The following is a 19,877-nucleotide window of genomic DNA, read 5'->3' on the forward strand; positions in this document are numbered from 1 at the left end:
CCTTGCCGCTTTGCTCCAGGAGCAGAAGACGCATCCCCAGCTGGACCTCAGGGACAAGATTGATGCGGCTAGACTGGCTCTGAATCTGAGCCTCACGACACAAGCTGAGAAGTGTCTTCGATGGTCCCGCCACAGATTTTATACCATGGGTGACAAACCAACCACGCTGTTGGCGCGTAAATTGGCTCCCCGCCCTTTTATGTCGGCTCTTCCTAGGCTTCGCTTGCGGACGGGGGCGCTTTCTCGTAATCCGGACCTGCTGTCGTCCAAATTTGCGAGGTTTTATACCAAGCTTTATCGTGAACCGGCAGCTTACGATCGGGGCCAGGCAGACGTTTTTTTCGCGGATCTCGCTATGCCTATGCTATCCCAATCCCATGCAGCATTGATGGACGGTGCGATCACGGAAGCGGAGGTGATCCAGGCTATTAAGGGCCTGCACCCCTCCAGGGCCCCTGGGCCAGATGGTTTTTCGGGAGCATATTATCGTAAATTCCAGGACTCTCTGACCCCTCACCTTTGTGCTCTCTTTAATGCTCTCCGGTCCGGCGAATCGCTTCCGCCTCAGGAAAATGTGGCATATATTCATGTCCTCCCTAAGCCGGGAAAGGATCATAGCATTTGTGATAATTATCGTCCGATATCATTGATCAACTCGGATCTGAAAATTTTAGCAAAGGTTCTGGCAGCTAGACTGGGTTCCTTTTTGGCCACATATATTCACCCTGACCAGGCCGGGTTTGTCCCGGGTCGTCAGACCTCGGACCAGACCAGGCGGGTCCTGGACATTATCTCTGCGATTCAATCGGACTGGGATGGGGGGGGAGTTCGTAAGGGTATGCTTCTTTCATTGGATATACACAAAGCCTTTGATTCCCTTTCGTGGGATTACTTGTTTGATGTTTTAGCTCGCTTTGGCTTTGGCTCCCCCTTTCTTACTTTACTACGGACCCTGTACAGCACGCCTAAGGCGATCCTAAGGTTGAAGGGCTACTGCTCGGGACCTATCCCGATACGAAGGGGCACCCGTCAGGGTTGCCCCCTCTCACCCCTCCTCTTCGTTCTAGCTCTGGAACCTCTTGCGCTAAAAATCCGGGCCTCACAGGATGTTAGGGGGTTGGTTTGTGGGGGTTCCGAACATAAGTGCGTCCTCTTTGCGGACGACTTGTTGGCGGTGGTCTCCTCTCCTCTCACGACCTTGCCTAACCTGTTTGCCCTGCTGGACTCTTTCTCACTAGTGTCGGGACTGCGTGTTAACCAGGCTAAGTCGGAGGCTATGAATCTTTCTCTGGACCCTGAGACGGTGGTAACGCTACAGCACTCCTTTAAATTTTCGTGGCACTCAGATTCCCTCCCTTATTTAGGCATTAATTTAACTCCATCCCTGCACACTTTGTATGCTAAAAACTATCCACCTCTGTTTGCCCGGTTGAGGGAGGACATGGGTAGGTGGTCACTGCATCCCCCCTCATGGTTTGGCAGACTGCATTCGATTAAAATGAACGTCCTCCCGAGGGTGCTATATCTGTTTCGCACACTGCCAGTGGCTCTGCACCGGACAGATGTGCTCAAGTTTCAGGGCCAGGTCCTTTCGTTTATCTGGGGGAACAAGAGACCTAGGGTGAACAAAAAAACGCTCTATACCCCTAAATCCAGGGGAGGTCTGGGGGTGCCAGATTTGATGAAATATTTTTATGCGGCCCAGTTGGCCCAACTGATTCAATTTCACTCTCATCGGTCCCCTACGGCGTGGATGACCTTGGAGGCCAGCTCAGTACCGGGTAGTGAGGTCTCCCAAATTATGTGGTTATTGCCAAAAGACCGCCCTCCAATTCTATGCCCGGCATTGTCCCACTCTCTAGCAGTCTGGGATCGGTTGTCCAGGACACATGCTTTCCGGTCTCCTCACACCCCCATGGCCCCCTTTTTGAATAATAGTGGGTTCCCCCCGGGTCTCTCCCCCAGATCATTTCTATGGTGGACGAACAAGGGCCTGATCCGCATAGCGGACCTCTGTGATCATAGGGGCTTTCTTAAGAGACAGCAGATGGTTGACAAATATGACTTACCTCAATCTGAATATTTTCGGTACACTCAAATTGATCATTATGTACGAGCTCTATCTCGCCTCTCTGACCTGACGACAATGACGCCCATAGAATATCTGTGTCGCAAATATGATAACCTACGTAGTTTTATCTCCGTGATCTATAATGTGTTATCTGACTCGCCGGTGAAACTTCCTTACATGGTCCGTTGGGAAGCCGATATCCAGGATACCTTGGAGTTAGTTGACTGGCATGTCATGGCTCAGGAGGCCTCCAGGTCTTTGATCAATACTTCCATTATAGAGGCCAACTATAAAGTTCTGCTACGCTGGTATATGGTGCCAGCTAGAATTGCCACCTTCGTACCAGGAGCATCTCCTCTGTGTTTTCGGGGCTGCGGCCAGGAGGGCTCTATGTTCCACGTCTGGTGGCTGTGCCCTAGGGTGAGACGTTTCTGGATCAGGGTGTACAATTTTGTGTACTCCCTGACACAGGTGAACCTAGTTAAATCTCCGCAACAGGCCCTCCTGGGTCAGAAAGTGGAGGCGGCCACGAGGGCACAGAGGAGGCTTATTACCTTTATTTTTACAGCAGCAAAAATTACTATTGCCAGGTCCTGGAGGTCTCCTGTGGTCCCGTTCGAGCAGCTGAGGCATAAATTGTCCTGGATCATGGTGAATGAGCGACTGTCGGCTCAGCTGGACGACAGGATGCGTAACTTCGACAGGGTTTGGGAGCCATGGCTCAGCTATCTGACGGGGCCGGCTTGAGAGAGGTCTTTGGGGTGGGGGGGGCGGGGCGCGGAGCTGGGTCCACTCTTTTTCCCTTTTTTTCTACTTCTTCTTTTCTCTCTTCTCTTACCTTTTTCCTTTGTCTTTTTTGTATTTTTTCTACTTATCACTGGGGGCTCCCGTACGAGGGCCTATGACTGCAAATATGTGCTCTTTTACCTGCTCAGGGAGTTACGCTTGTGTAGCATATCTTCTGTGTCTTAATTTGTAGGTTGAGTGTGTAACCACTGTTTTCTTTTTGTTTGCCCTGGGTACTGTTACAGCTTGTTGCAGTGATGGCCTTGCCCCTACGTGGCACTCTTTGTTATTGTTCTAATGTTAATGCATAAAACTCTCAATAAAAATTATTGAAAAAGAAAAAGAAGAGAGAGAGAGACAAACTGTTTATGTGCTGGCTAATGAAGTGCTCCTCTAAGCCAAAATATTGGATGGTACTCCAGGAAAATAAGCTATCCGACACTCCAGGGCAGTTGGAAATCGCCAAGCAGATCACATTACAAAAAGACCTGGCACAGCAATTAAGTATCGTCAGTCTGAAGATAAAGCACATATTTCCGTTGGCACGTAGAAAAGATATCTATTTATCATCCTTTTTTGAGGATTTTCTCATATAACATGTTTGTTTTCGTCATTTATATAGTTGACATTTTTTACACAACCCCATACTGAGACTATTACCGGTGATGATTGTTGGCTTTCCCGTCACTTGTTATCCCCTGTGACAGTGGCACCAAGACAAATGGTGGGAGTTTATGTCCCCAGTGGGAACACAGCAATTAAAACCCAACAAAAATGATATCCCTTTTCTACGTGATCTAAAGCTAAGAAGAATAAATTATAGATGCACTAATAAAAAAAAAAAAAAAAAAAAAAAAAAAAAACCTGAAAGAGTGCACTCTATCACCTATAGGGGGCCCCCTTTCCTATGAATTAAATGAGTCTCTTCCTGGGCATGGTCTTGCTAATCTTCACCAGCAGTAGGAGCTTTAATCATTCCATGAATGATATTTGTAATCCAAAGGGAAAAAGGTGTATTTGTAATCCAGGCTCTTAAGTCAGTATAAACCACTGTATGTGTACAGATGAGGCCTCCCAGTTCGCCAAGCACTATGAAAGATCAGGAGTGTCCAATGGCAACCGCTCCACTACATTAAAATCCTGTCTGTGTCTCTGCTGCATCACAGGCCCTTTCACTGTGTCCATGAGTGGCTGCGCTCACTACAATTAGGTATCTCTCACCCAATCCTCTGACACTCCTCTCCGACAGTCCTCCGCACCAGGTTGGTCACCTCTCTGTAACGTACGCCCCCTCTCCAAGGTGTCTCCGCTCTCGATCAGTCACTCCTCTGTGACATCTGCCACCTCTCCAAGGTGTCTCCGCACTAGGCCATGGCCTCTATTCGCTCTGCTCTCCACAGCGGTTGTCCGGCACATCCACATCGAATGCCGTCCGTGAGGCAAGAGAGCGAAAATTCGACTTCACACCTTATTTATAGACACTCCCATAATCCCCCGTGGAACCAGCAGCTCCCTGGGAGGGTAGTTCCATCCGGCCCACTTTGCACAGTCTTCATCCTCCACTGGACTATATATTCCACAATCCAACACGCCACTCTTCAGGAGAACCTCAAAATAAGCAACAAACTTAAAGGAACAGCCTTAACTATGCTGGTAGCGATTTCTTCACTTGGCTACATCCTCCCCCCACTTTAATGTCTTTGGTCCCCAAAGATGGTGGGACTTCTAAGTGGAAGACTCTATTAAGTACCACAGAAATAAAACTAACAGCAGTCTTGTGTGGAACTAATAGAAGCTGACAACTGTTCAATAAATGTGAGTCACTCTCTCAATAGGCCGACAAGAAATCAGTGGCCAACCTAATAGTGTCAGCGGGTGGAATAAAATCATCTTCCTTGGGAATCCCAACAGAAGAGGCAGTTACTTATGTGGGATGTTGGAACGTTACAATTTGTTTTTCAGAACTCTCTCCTAGGGTATCATATGTCAGTCTCTTTGGTGGGTGTATTTCCCTTCGTAGCCTTAATGACACCCCATCTCTGGGTTCAGATTCACTTTCCAACCCTTGAGAGCTACAACTAGGTTGAGACTCCTCACACTCCTCAGAAGGGCCCACTGACTCCTCTGTGTCTTGTACAATTGAACTCCTGTCTTCCACTAGCTCCTCAGTATTCTCCACGGGGGAATGATTCACATCCTCATCAGAAGGTCCTTCCAGATCATGAGATGGAGAAGCAGTCGAAGTGTCTTCACATGGCAGAGTGTCCACACCAGACAAAATTGCTTCTTTTCATAAAATATCGGATCCATGGATTACGTACCTCTCAGATGCCTCATAGGATGCTAACATTAAAGCCTTCTTGGACAAGATAGAGTGCACTTTTTCTCTTTGTGTCCTATTCTCTCTTTTGCTTTACTCTACCCACTCCTCGTTTCTCTTTAAGGAACATGAGCCTATTATAGTAACGTTGCATTTATTAAAAGTCATTCTTTACTCTGTGATCCGGGATGTGCTGCAGGTGGAATACAGCCAACACAATCTGCTTCATCTGTCTCCTCACCCCCCCGTTTATTGGGCTCTGATGGAGAGGCTGGGTAACGTCGCTAACACTACAGCGGCGCCCCTGTTCCTCTCCCATGCCTGTGCGACTCGGGTGGGGGGGGGTGGTGAGGAATAATAGGGTGAGAGAAGATACTTTCCTAGGGACCACAGCTTTGGTTTTATCTTTCTTCATGTTAAATAAATGGTTCTAGAGGCAAATATATTGAACCATCTTGATCAGTATTTATGTAACCTGATATACAATTTTTTTGAGTAATTGATGTTGATGTACCTATTGGTTTTTGTTCTTACTGCTCTTTGTTAAAAATCTCAATAAAACTATTGGAAAAGAAAAGAAATAATTGATTTACCAATTCCTTTTTTGAAGTGCAGGAATGTTAGGTTGGGCTAAACATGTGTGGTGTCCCTAAAGATGTTCTGCTATTTACCCGTCGTAAACTTGTATCCGAGAAAGGACAACACCTTCATTAAGTTCCTTTTCCTGGCGCATTATGGCAGCATACAATGGGGGGTTGTGGCTCCGCCCCCACAACCTGATAGGACTGGTTAACTATAAATCAAAGACAGACCCGGCTCGCAGCATTCTCCTTAACGTTCTACCCGGACCGAACAGTCCTAAAACTCCAGACTGCTTTTTATCCATGGGGGATCTTTCTCCTTCCACTGTAACTAGGAAGCCAATTTATCGTCTTTCTTGGTTAAGTGAGAGAACCACATCCCCTGGATGTTGATGTAACTCTGATGACCTGCTTGGCAGCTACCTTTTCATTCAGGAAAGCTGAAATCTGTGCTTGGTTCCAGCATGGCTTAAGGCAGGGTCAGTCAGCATCAACACATGCAGTCATCTCCTGGATCAGGGTTTCTCAACCAGAGTTCCGTGGAACCCTAGGGTTCCTCCTTAGGTTGCTGGGGGTTCCTTGAGCAATGGGCAATGTTAAGACTGGATGGACAGGTGACAGAGCAGTGTAATGTCAGGACTGGATGGACAGGTGACGGAGCAGTGTAATTTCAGGACTGGATGGACAGGTGATGGAGCAGTGTAATGTCAGGACTGGATGGCCAGGTGATGGAGCAGTGTAATGTCAGGACTGGATAGACAGGTGATGGAGCAGTGTAATGTTAGGACTGGCCTTTGAGGACCGGAGCAACGTCATGACGTCACTTCTGCTCCAGGCTGGAAGTAAATCTTTTTTCTTTTATCTTTTGTTTTTAAGTTAAAGAAGAGATTTGGGGTCTTTTTGACCCCAGATGTCTCCATAAAGAGGACCTGTCATCCTTATTTCTACAAGGGATGTTTACATTATTTGTATCGGAATAAAAGTGATAAAAAAAAAACAATAAGAAGGGACAGTGTAAATATAAAAAGTAAAATAGAAAAACAAAATTGAAGAGACCCCCATCCCTGCGCGGTGCTTGTGTGCAGAAGTGAACGCATACGTAAGTCACGCATGCATATGTAAACGGTAATCTCACCACACATGTGAGGTATCACCGCGAACATTAGAGCGGAAACAATAATTCTAGCGCTAGAACTCCTCTGTAACTGTAAACAGGTAACCTGTGAAGGCTTTTTAAGCATCGCCTATTGATATTTTTAAGTACCATAGTTGTAAAAATCATTTCTTGCTAGAAAATTACTCAGAACCTCAAAACATTATATATTTTTTTTGTAACAGAGACCCTAGGGAATAAAATGGCGGTCGTTTAAACTTTTTATGTCACACGGTATTTGTGCAGCCATTTTTCAAACGCATTTTTATTTTTAATCTTTCATCAATTAAAAAAAAAAAAAACGAAACACTTGAGTTTAGCCCAATGTTTTAATACAATGTAAAAGATGATGTTATGCCGAGGAAATAGATACCTAACATGTCACACTTTAAAATTGCGCACACTCGTGAAATTGCGCCAAACTTCAGCACTTAAAAATCTTCATAGGTGACGCTTTAAACATTTTTACGGGTTACTAGTGTAGAGTTACAGAGGAGGTCTTGGGTTAGAATTATTGCTCTAGCTCTAACGTTCGCGGCGATACCTCACATGTGTGGTTTGACTGCCGTTTACATAAGTGGGCGTGACGTACATATGCATTCACTGGTGCATGCAAGTACACGGGGACGCTTTACATTTTTTTTCTTATTTTAATTGTTTATTTTATTACATTTTTTCTATTTATTTCCTTTTTTTTACACTTTACCTTTACATTTTATTTTTTATCACTTTTATTTCTATTAAAAAGGAATGTAAACATCCCTTGTAAAAGGAATAGGGCATGACAGGTCCTCTTTATGGGGAGATCGGGGGTCTATTAGAGCTCCAAATCTCTCCTCTGGTCCCCCCTGCAGCCAATCAGACCGTGATTGGTGGCCAGGTAAACAAAGGGGCAGAACCGGAAGTGGGGAATACTCGCCGCTCCTGGTCTCCAGGGTTACAGAGCGAGGGGAATGATGTCAGTACCTATCTCTGTGTACAGGGCAGCCATCACTGCCGGCCACATCGCTCCCGACCTCCGCGATGGGACCGGAGAGCCCGGGAGAGGCGGTGGGAAGGGGGTGGAACCTCCTTCCATCACCCGCAGAAGTGATTGAGTGGCTAATTATCCACTAAGATCACTTCTGCCTTGTACAGAATCGCCGGCTGAACAAAATGATACCGGGATGATGCCTGTAGGTGCACCCACCACCCCGCTATTACCACTGAACCCCAAAGACGTATGGGTAAGTCCATTTGGGGGAATGGTTAAAGTTTATTTTTCCTCAAAAAACTAAGTTTGCAAATACCATGTGACATAAAAAATTACTACTATCCCCATTTTTTTCTCTTTGGTCTCTGCTAAGAAACAATTGTATAATGTTTGGGGGTTCTAAGTAGTTTTCTAGGAAGAAATACTGATACTGTTGGGAAGAAGATGAAGGGAGAACACCCTGAAGGCCTGAAAAGTTACCTGTTAGAGCAAATAACCAAAACATCACCGAGAGAAGTCAACTGTTTTGATGCGAGGAACAAATACGCCTACAATCACCGTAAGTACGCTAAGTACAAAAATCCCAATATGGTCCACAAGGTGGTGACCTGACTTCTCTCAGATGGCAAACACGGATACTGACAGGAAGTGATGTAGGATACTGAAAGGAAGTGATGTAAGATACTGACAGGAAGTGATTTAGGTCCACAGAGGAAGTGATGTCAGCGAGTCGGGAGGAAGAAGAGAGGAGACGTAGCTGGAAGTTGCAGCAGAGGAGGTAATAAGATATTATTTTCTATATATAATCTTTAATTACATAAAGAAAATGTCCTCCTTCTGTTTTTAAGCTGTGAGGAAAAAAACAGAGGAACGCATAACACTGAGAATCAGATTGGAGTCCCCCGGTGAAATCACATAAGTAGGATGAGCAGCAAAACTTCCTCCAGCTCTCCTGTAGCGCCCTCGCCAAGCAGAGCCGAGGTACTCATAATCTATCTGGGGAAGAGGCAGAGCTCGGGGTGACCCCGACACTCACCTCTGGAAATATTCAGCAGCTTTCCTCCCTCGTCACTACTAACATTAATCCTGTCCTCTGCCCCAACACCAATTGGGCCCCAAGATCTGTGTATACTGGATTACCAGGAACCCCACCGTGTCTGTGCCATCCTATACTCTGCATGTGTCAGAAGACCCCAGACACAGCTACCTGCCCCCATCTAACACCGCTGTCCCCCCGCTCCTCACCCCACATCTAAAACCACTGTTCCCACTCCTCACCCCCCATCTAACATTGCTGTTCCTCACTCCTCACCCTACAAATAACACCGCTGTCCCCCGCTCCTTAGCCCCCCATCTAACACGCTGTCCCCCACTCTTCACCCCTCATCTAACAACGCTATCCCCTCCTCACCCCCCATCTAACACTGTTGTCCCCCACTCCTCATTCCCTTTTTAAACATTGAAGATCTCAACTCCTCACACCCAATATTTGACGCTTCTGTCCCCCACTCTTCACCCAGACCCAATGCTGCCACCTTGCTTTCTCTTGCTTCTCACATGATATTGCTCTTATCTCTATTAAAAAAACACAGACCTGACCGGAGAGGTGAGGAGGATTCTCAGAAGATTCTTAGGACACAAGAATCTCTACAAAGACTTCATGATGGAGAATCAGCCGCCCCTCGCATCCCTGGGTAAGAAGAGACTTTATTGTAAAGGAGAGAGCAGTACGGAGGGTCCACCTAGATCCCCCATCATCTGATAAACACATAGAAACAATGTATTCAGTCAGTGTGTGTGTTTCCTACAGATGGATCCAGTAATGGGAACCCACCAGAGAGATGTCCCCGTCCTCTGTATTCCCGGGATTCCACACAAGTTAACATTAAAGAAGAGATAAAAGAGGAGGATGATGAGAATTTTGTAATGGAGGAGGCAGAGTTTCCAAAAGGTCACAGAAAGCAGTACCAGGACACCATGGTGGAGTCATCCAGTTACAGAAATCCACCAGAGAGATGTCCCCGTCCTCCGTATTCCCAGGATTCCACAGAGGAAGATCACACCATCCCGTATGTGAGGGGGGATCAGCAGTTTACAGAGGAGGTTGGGATGATGGATGCAGTTAAAAAGGAAGAAACTTCTCCAGATATCAGCTCGGGTAATTATGCAATAATGGTTTAAAGCTTACTTAGTGATGTTTGGTTGGGTGGTATCATTGATCTGGTTAGTTGTCATAGTTTGGTGTTGTGATTGCACCCAGTTCCACCACAGATCTCTTTTAAACTTTAAAATGCTCGAACAACATATGACTCCTGAAAAATACTTTTTTTTTTTTTTTAATTACCTTCCCACGTCTCCATTCCTCAAAATAACGTCTTGTTCCAGACAAACTGGGAGGAGATGCTGTACACCAAATTAAAGGTCCATCTCCATTCTTCAATATAATGTCATGTCCCAACAAATGAGGAGATACAGTACACCATATGAAAGGTCCATCTCCATTCCTCAATAGTGAACGTCCCGTTCCCAACAAATGAGGAGGAGATACTGTACACCATATTAATGGTCCATCTCCATTCCTCAATATAAAATCATGTTCCAACAAATGAGGAGATACTGTACACCATTGGAAAGATCCATCTCCATTTCTCATTGTAACGTCATGTTCCAAACAAATGAGGAGGAGATACTGTACACCATATGAAAGGTCCATCTCCATTCCTCAATATAACGTCATATTCCAAACAATGAAATTGTCATCATTTCAATAGCATTATTACTTAGTGATGTTTGGTTGGGTAAGGTTGTACCATTGATCCATGTCAGATCTCTTTTTTTTTTTTTTCAATTAATTTATTTATATGAAAGTCAACTTCCAGGCATAATAAACAGTAACATTCCTTATAGAACATATGCTGAGACAGTGTATTACAACATTGAAGACAATTCAGTCATACGTTTGAGATCTACATTGGTTGTAGAATAAGAGGTGTTCTACAATTCCTCTAATGGGATGAGTTATGCAGGACTAGAAAGTACCCAGAGTTGTCTGTTCCAGTTTCGCATAACGTATAAAAGAAGAAGGAAGGAGTAAAGCGAATAAGTCGTGGACAGAGAGAGGGAAGTAAAAGAAACCTAGAGAGGCAGAAGAGGATAAGTAGGTTGGATGAGGGGGGAAGGGAATTAGGGGTGGAGGGGGGGGGGGTTAGCATTGGTAAAGCTATGGCCCTACAACAGCAATACTTTCCACCAATATTTTAAAGCTCCCTCAAACTCAACATGAGGTCTCTTTAGTATTGCCACCCTTAATTAAAGAGCAGCCTTCATCAGAGAGGACAAATATATTCCATTGACCCCAGGTTTTGGTATATCGTTCGTGTTGGGGACGTGTCGAGAGAACAAGGTTTTCTCTTACGTCCTCCGACAGTCGCCGCCTCTTCATATTCGTCACATATGGGGTATTAGACTTTGCTCCGAAGGAGTAGCTAGGCAACAGAATATGTTAACAATAAAGCTTTAACATATCCCACCCTCAAGGGGTGGTCCCCTCAGTCAATACCCTCCTACTTCCTGCAACCATATCTCAGTTTTAATGTCTAGCTTGTCAGGAGTGGCTGGCTCTCTCTGTGCTGGGACTTTTTGTCCCAGACTCTTTCTTCTTTTTGATATTTTGTTTGAGTTTTCTCTCTACCTTTACTTAGCTGTTATTTTTGTCAGCATTAGTTAGTTCTTCGGACGAAGAGGTTCATGCGGACTGGGTCTCGGGCTGATCCCCCTGGTCGCAGGTCGTGGGTCAGTGGCTTCCCAGTCTGCCATCGAGCGTTCAGCCAGGTAACGCTCCTGGCACAGTGAACGACCCATCCCTGTTCGGTGCAGGGATGATTGGTGAGGTGGCTACCTCACCGGACGCTGTGCGGTTTCTGAACCGCCATTGTGTGCGTCTTGTATTGCGACTCTCCCTGCCTCATGTGCAGCGGCTTGTTCGCCTGTGCGGGTTCCCCACGCCATGTGAGGTAAGTGTATCTATGTGGGGACCTGTCTGTCTGGGGGGGGTCTCAGTCTGGGACTGTGTAACCTGCCTTTAATCACACTGCTTGTCTCCCTATCTCTCGGCTGCATGCTGTGGGCTGCAAGGGGGGGGGGGAGCTGTATGACACTGAGTATGTCAGGCTGGGCAGTGTGAGGAGCTGTGTGCTGTGGGGCATGTTTTTAATGGCATGTGGGGGCATATACAGCGATCGCTGCGGCGATCTAACATGTATCCATATAATGGGATAATATTGTGTGTGATTTTATGCACTGTGGAGCGGCGATTTCGGCGCCAAACGACGCCATTTTACCGGCGCCCGCTCCGGCCGCATGGTTTACATGCACGGCGGCCATTTTCTTGTAGCCTCCATAGGCTTACATAGAGCGTCCTGGCAGCATCACTTCCTCTCTCCTGGAAGCACCGATCGAGGCAGCAGCAGCAGCGGAGTCTCCTCAGGTTTTATCCTTCTATTCCTGTGTTCCATTGCCTGTATTCAGTCTGTATATTCCCTGTGGGGGTCTCATTGTGCCTGAGTGTGGTGCGGTGGGCTGCGCTTGCCGCGCTTGCTGTAAGGGGGCAGTTAACCCTTGGTTGTCTGGCATACAGGGGCAATGGATTCTCAGGAGGGCAAGTTTCCCACAGTATTGGTGGAAAGCCAGGGGACCGCTGTTTCCCCCCCAGGGGGGGATTTAGCCACTATTGTGGCTGGCCTTGCTGCACAGGTGCAAATGCTGGTGGCTGCTCAATCTACTAAACGGCCCAGAGTTGCTCTGTCCTCTGATTCTGAGGGTGAAGGTGATGGGGCTGTTCTGGCGGGGACCCCCCTATCGGGGTCCCGCTCCTCTCTTGATCTAGTGGGGTCTGAGGTAGAGGCTGAAGTTGAGGGGGTTGATAATTCTCCCCCTGGCTCGCCTGAAGAGCTTGCAATCATGGATGAGTTGATTGCTTCCATTAAGCAGACGCTACGTTTGCAGGACGAGGTGTGTCCCCCAGCTGCCTTGGCGGCTTATGGGACGCAGAGAAAACGCAGGACGCCGCAGGTTTTTCCCTGCAATGCTGATTTTCAGCGCGCTGTTAAGGACCAATGGCGCGATTTGCGCAAGCCTTTTGCGGTACCAAGTAAATTTAAGCTGCGTTATCCTTTCTCGCCTGCCACTGATGAACGGTGGTGTGTGCCTCCGCCAGTGGATCATGCTATTGCGGTTTTGAACAAAGCCACTGCGATCCCTGCAGAGGGATCCCCTGTTTTCCGTGATGCCACGGATAGGAGACTGGAGTCTCTTGCCCGTCATACTTATTCTGTTACGGGTTCTATGCTTAAGGCTCTGTTTGCTTCTCTCATGGCGGCCCAGGCGATCGCAAGTTGGACGCAGATGCTTAGGCGCGTCCTAGTGGCCGATTCGGCCTCGGCGGCGACCCTGGATATGGTGGATCAGATCCACCAGGGTGTCATGTATCTGTGTGATGCGGACCTGGACCTGATTCCGTTGGCCGCGCGTGTGCACAGCGTGGCGGTGTTGTCTCGCCGCCTGGTTTGGTTGAAATGTTGGTCGGTGGACCAATCTTCACGTAAAACCTTAGCCAATCTGCCTTATGATGGGTCTCGCCTTTTTGGGGAGTCCCTGGATGTGTTGATTAAGGGGATTACCGGGGGTAAGAGCACTCTCTTGCCCCATTTCCCCAAGGCTAAGGGGGCTTCTGGGAAGAAGCATGCTCATTTTCGGCCCCCTCAGGGGTCCTTTCGTGCCTTTCGGCCGCACTACAAGGGCAAACCGTTCAAGGGCCAAGGCTCTCAGAAGAAGCCCTGGTCTGGGAAACAGAAGTCCGGTCAATCCGGACCTGCGGCCCATAACAGTTCGGCCTGAAGGGGCGCCCTCACCCAGTTTTGGGGTGGGGGGACGCTTGCTCGGTTTTCTTCAGCCCTGGTTGGCCCGTGTGAGGGACAGATGGGTTCTGGAAATCGTTCGATCTGGTTACAAGATCGAGTTTCTCTCTCGGCCGGAGAGCAGATTTTTTCCCTCAAATCTTCAACTGTCTCCAGAGCGCCTGCGGGATCTGCACCTGGCGGTGCGGGACCTGAGGGCTCAGGGAGTGGTGGTTCCGGTGCCTCATCGGGACAGATTTCGGGGGTTTTATTCCAATCTGTTCACCGTGCCCAGGAAGGAGGGCAAGGTTCGTCCGATTCTGGACTTGAAAGCTCTGAACCGCTCTGTGCGAGTTCGCAAGTTCCGCATGGAATCCCTGCGCTCGGTGGTGGCTGCCCTGGTTCCGGGGGAATTCATGGCCTCCATCGATTTGAAGGATGCGTACCTTCACATCCCCATATTCGAGGGTCATCAGAAGTACCTTCGATTTGCCATTGCGGAGGATCACTACCAGTTTGTGGCGTTGCCCTTTGGGCTCGCCTCGGCTCCGCGGGTCTTCACCAAGGTGCTTGCACCGGTTCTGGCATTATTGAGAGCCCAGGGCATTTCTGTCCTGGGGTATCTGGACGACATTCTGGTTCGGTCTGCGACCAGACAGGGTCTGGAGAAGGACCTGTCTGTCACAATGCAAACTCTGCAGGAGTTCGGTTGGACGATAAATGTTCCAAAGTCGACACTGAGTCCGTCGGTTCGTCTCCCCTATCTGGGAATGATACTGGACTCGGTGCAGGCGAAGGTCTTCCTGCCGGAAGACAAACTCAGGACTCTTCAGGAGGAAGTCGGGTCCCTCAGGGACGTTCCACACTCGTCTCTGCGGACGGGTATGAGATGTCTGGGATTGATGGTCTCGGCCTTCGAGGCGATTCCTTTCGCGCAGTTTCACACGCGGGGTCTCCAAGCGGAGATCCTGTCCAGGTGGGACGGGCGACCTCAATCTCTGGATCTTCAGATCTCGTTGAGTCATCGCACCAGGGAAAACCTTCTGTGGTGGCTCCAGTCCCCGTTGGTGTCCGGGGGCAAGTCGTTTCGTCCGATCTCGTGGACGATAATCACCACGGATGCCAGCCTGTCGGGCTGGGGTGGTGTTCTGGGCGTTCTGTCCGCCCAGGGGACCTGGTCGGAGGGGGAGTCTTCCCTTCCGATCAACATTCTGGAATTGCGTGCGATAAGGCTCTGTCTTCATCGCTGGACGGACCGGTTGCAGGGCTGCCCGGTTCGGGTGCAGACGGACAATGCCACGGCGGTGGCCTACATCAACCACCAAGGGGGCACCAGGAGTGCCCGAGCGGCTCGAGAAGTGGCCGACATTCTGTCTTGGGCCGAGGCTCATGTCCCGGCGATAACGGCGGTTCACATTCCGGGAGTGGAGAACTGGCAGGCGGACTATCTGAGTCGCCAGACCCTGGATCAGGGGGAATGGTCTCTCCACCCGGCTGTCTTCCAGATGTTGTGCGCGAAGTGGGGTCTTCCAGATGTGGACCTGTTCGCGTCTCGCCTCAACTACAAGGTGAAGAGGTTCGTGGCAAGGACGCGCGACCCTCGGGCAGACGCGTCGGACGCGTTAGTGGCCCCGTGGCATCAGTACAGGCTGATGTACGCGTTCCCACCGATTCAGTTGCTGTCCAGGTTCCTTCGCAGGTTGCACTCGGAACGCAGCACGGTGATTCTTGTGGCACCGGACTGGCCTCGCCGGTCCTGGTACGCAGACCTCGTGAATCTGGCGGTCGACGCTCCTTGGCGTCTGCCTCTTCGAGACGATCTACTGTCTCAAGGACCGATTTACCATCCTGCTTTACAGTCGCTGGCTTTGACGGCCTGGCTGTTGAGACCGAGGTCCTGAAGGAGAAGGGTCTCTCTCCAGAGGTCGTTCATACTTTGATCAACGCGAGGAAGTCTTCCTCGGGGAAGGTTTATTACCGTACTTGGAAGGCCTATTTTGCCTGGTGTGAGTCCAGGGGGTTTTCACCCCGCACGTACTCGGTTTCCCGTGTGCTGTCTTTCCTTCAGACGGGTGTCAATCAGCGTTTGGCGCTGGCTACGATTAAGGGTCAGGTGTCGGCGCTGGCCGTTCTGTTTCAACGTCCCGTGGCTTCCAACTCCTTGGTTGGCACTTTTATTCAGGGTGTGCGGCATCTGGTTCCTCCTAGGAGGGATCCTTTGCCCCCTTGGGACTTGAATCTAGTTCTATCTGTGTTACAACGTGCTCCTTTTGAACAGATCAGGGAGATCTCGTTGTCTATGTTGTCCAAAAAGGTCGCCTTTTTGGTGGCGATCACTTCGGCTCGCAGAGTGTCGGAACTGGCGGCTTTGTCCTGCAAGTCTCCGTACCTGGTTGTTCATTTGGATAAGGTGGTCTTGCGACCTAATCCTTCTTTTCTACCGAAACGAGTTTCGGAATTCCATCTTAACGAGGATATTGTTTTGCCTTCGTTGTGCACGAAGCCTAAACATCCGAAGGAGGTGAGATTGCACTCTCTGGATGTTGTTCGGGCGATAAGGGTTTACCTTAAATCGACTGAGTCTTTTCGTAAGACTGACTCCTTGTTTGTTCTTCCAGAGGGTCCTCGGAAGGGCATGGCGGCTTCCGCCTCTACCATTGCCAAATGGATCAGGCAGACCATTGAACAGGCCTATGCCTTGCAGGGGAAGGTTCCCCCTGTGCCTGTGAAGGCGCACTCTACTAGATCACTGAGTACGTCTTGGGCCTGCCGTCATGGGGCTTCTGTAGCCCAGGTGTGTAAGGCGGCGACTTGGTCGACCGTACACACTTTCACAAAATTCTACAAAGTAGATGTTCAGGCATCGGCGGATGCTTCCTTTGGCCGCAAGGTTCTTAGTGCGGCTGTTCCATAGGGTCCCTTGTTGGGGACTCCTGGCTGTTGGGATAGTTTTTTGTATCCCCTGGTTTTTTTGTCTTTTCCTGGGTTGTTGCTCCTGTTGAGCACTTATTTTTGCTGTTGCCCAGCTGGTTTCCTTCCTTTGGTAAGGTTCCTTTCTTTGATGTGGAGACTGCGTTGCCTTTCGGCGCGGATGCGTTTCCCACCCCTCATGTTTGCACTGCTTTGGGACGTCCCCATATGTGACGAATATGAAGAGGCGGCGACTGTCGGAGGACGTAAGAGAAAACGGAATTTTTGTAAAATCTTACCTGTAAAATTCCTTTCTCTGAGTCCTCCGACAGTCGCCGCCCCCGCCCCTCTTTTGGGGTTTGAATGTATACTCTACTGCTATTCCACTAAAACTGAGATATGGTTGCAGGAAGTAGGAGGGTATTGACTGAGGGGACCACCCCTTGAGGGTGGGATATGTTAAAGCTTTATTGTTAACATATTCTGTTGCCTAGCTACTCCTTCGGAGCAAAGTCTAATACCCCATATGTGACGAATATGAAGAGGCGGCGACTGTCGGAGGACTCAGAGAAAGGAATTTTACAGGTAAGATTTTACAAAAATTCAGTTTTTTCATTCTATTTATTTCTTCGACCTTTTTGAGCCATATGCCAACAGTCAGGGCCTGTGGGTTTTTCCATTTAAGAGGGATGCACATTTTAGCAGCATTTAGAAGGTGACGAATGACGGAATGTTTATAGGTCTGGGCCAGGATGTTACAGGCATGGAGAAGGAAGAGAGCAGGGTCATTGCGGAGCGGTCGGTTTATAAACCTTTGAGACATTTCACGTGCTGTCTTCCAGAACTCCACTAGTTTAAGACACAACCAAAAAACATGTAGGAGTGTCCCCCGGCCGTTCCTGGCATCTCCAGCACTGATCAGTGTGTGTGGGGAAGAACCTGCTCAACCTTGACGGCGTGTGGTACCACCTTGTTAGAAGTTTGAAGTTGGTTTCTTGTATTTACATGCAGATGGATGATGTAAATGGAATGATGTGATTTTGTTGGTCTGGATTAAAGTTACAGTCTAATGCTCGTTCCCTCTTAGCGTTAAGAATGGGGGTTGGTAAGTCCCCTGGGGTGTGATCAGTAATGCATAGGTCGCGTGGATAATACCTGTGTCAGTATTCTGTTTTGAGAGCAATGTTCTTCGAAGGGTGTAAGTTGTGTGTTGCGTTCACTGTTTTATTTTGGTAGCCCGGGGTAAACTGGGGATTCCCCAGTATGGGTGTCAGCGGCGAGTGCGTTGGGGAAAGTGGAAGTTGTGTGAATAATTTAGAGCAGGTTCTTATCGTGTGACCTATGAGGGGATGGCGTCTTATGGAGTCTGGTAGTGAATGGTGGCAAGATGGAGTTCTATGAAGGGGTGTAACATAAATGTAAGAGTAAGGGTAGCTTTGCATTAGCGAGATATGAAGTGATCTGTAGAAATAATAGAATTGTAGATTTAGTGTCACTTTGGGCTATTAAGAAATAGTATTTATTATCAGTCATACACATATGTCCTTTTATTAGCATTTGAAAGAACACAGCTGGTCTCTGGTATAAAGTTGACACGTGGGTGCCAATTAAAGTCTCCCATACCAGTAAACAAGAGAATTGTCACCTTCTGGAAGCTTCAAAGAAAACTGCCAGTCATCTTGGGGGTGACGATAGGCTCCCAACAGTCTGCAAGCGTTTATTGCTATTATCAGATCAAAGGAATGTATTTTGTCTCTCATAAAAGTTAAAATATTAGTGGCAGAGAGATGAAAATAATTCCTTCTTGTGGGCTACAAGTACATGTAAATCTGTAATAGTAGCGGGTGTGGAATCCGAGAGAATTGCACAAAACCGTTATATGGCGCCTGATTGCGGCAGGCAGGCAGTGTTTGGTACTGTCGCAATCAAACCGATACGCTGGTGTCAGAATTCCTATCCCTGATTCAGCGGTCAGTGCCGTTCTGGGCCAATTCAACTCTGGTCAGTTGTAACGTTCATGCGTTTTTGTTAGTGGATGGATTTACATCTGCAGAATTATTACACTCAGTAGCCTTGTAGAGATTCTGTTGAACAAACATATCCAACTCTCAGGACTTCATCACAGTGCACAGCCTGTTATGCAATATACATATACTCAATCAGTTGTTTAATGGAGGGATAGAATATATGAGAATGTATAGATGAGAGACAGGCTATTGTATGGTGAGCACTAAGAGTAGTATTAGGAGAGTTGCAGGTGATGGTAAAGCAGATAGGTTCTGATGTCAAGTATAGTGCAGATGGTAAGAGGACACAGATGGAGTATACTTAGACAGAGTAACCTAGTGCAAGGATAGTTGAAGGTAGTCCCAAGAGCTAACTGTCTATGCAGATGATAGTGAATAGATAGATACAGATAGTCCTGGTAATTGCAGTAGATGACAGTAGGAGATTGGTTAGTAAGGAATCCCCTGTGGGGTACTTATCACTTAGATAGGTTAGTAATAACAGTGTCCTTTAGAGAGAGGTGATCCCGTAGCGAGATACGGATCAGCAGCGAGGTTCCGGCTTCAGTTCAGCAAAGGGAAATGTCAGCAGCTCCGACTTCACAGGAGAAGGTGCGGTGAACATGTGGTTTGAACGAGCAATGAGTGAGAGAAAGCCGGCGATTGAAATAGCCGCTCATAGCGGCGCTCAGCAATGATGTCATCCGGTCTTAAAGGTGTATGCGTCTCTTGGATAACAAGATGGGACGCAATTTAGTAAGAGAGAAATATGGAACAAGGGTACCAGAGGTACCAGAACATTACAGTACCCCCCCTTAAGGCCGGCTCCGGAAGGCCTCTAGAACTGGTTTTTCTGGATATTTCGAGTGGAAATTGCGAATCAGTCTAGGGGCATGTATATCGGAGGTATCCAGCCAGGTGTCATCTTGGGGCCCATAGTTCTTCCATCGTACAAGATACTGGAGTCTTCTTCTATGGAAATGGGAATCCAAAATCTCTTTTATCTCAAATTCTTCTCCACCTTCCACTTGTACAGGAGGTGGAGGTGAGATAGTAGGCCTTATTCCTTGGTTAGGAACATGGGGCTTCAGTAGCGACACATGGAAGATGGGATGTATCTTGAGGTCCGTTGGTAATGTGAGTTGTACTGCAGCTTTTCCAATAAGCTTCTCTATTGGGAAAG

At 48.0% G+C, this 19,877-nt stretch overlaps 2 protein-coding genes and 1 pseudogene across 3 annotated transcripts in view; all 3 read left to right on the forward strand.

Annotated features, from left to right (window-relative positions):
- The window catches only part of LOC309550814, a 567,902-nt pseudogene that overhangs the window by 401,914 nt on the left and 146,111 nt on the right, over nucleotides 1–19,877 (forward strand). The window lies entirely within an intron of this gene.
- LOC309548616 (uncharacterized protein) overlaps nucleotides 1–19,877 on the forward strand; it is a gene marked incomplete at both ends in the record, with an annotated part of 254,414 nt that overhangs the window by 221,138 nt on the left and 13,399 nt on the right. The gene's annotated exons all lie outside the window — the stretch shown is intronic.
- Nucleotides 9,548–19,877, forward strand: part of LOC309549090 (uncharacterized protein) — a gene marked incomplete at both ends in the record, with an annotated part of 143,098 nt that continues 132,768 nt past the window's right edge. Inside the window, one exon of the mRNA XM_082249103.1 lies at nucleotides 9,548–9,578. Within this exon, the coding sequence (XP_082105229.1) occupies nucleotides 9,548–9,578 (31 nt within the window). The remainder of the gene's footprint in view (nucleotides 9,579–19,877) is intronic.

Source organism: Pelophylax lessonae (genome assembly GCF_965119305.1).
Source record: "Pelophylax lessonae genome assembly, chromosome: 1".
Classification (NCBI taxonomy): Eukaryota; Metazoa; Chordata; class Amphibia; order Anura; family Ranidae; genus Pelophylax; species Pelophylax lessonae.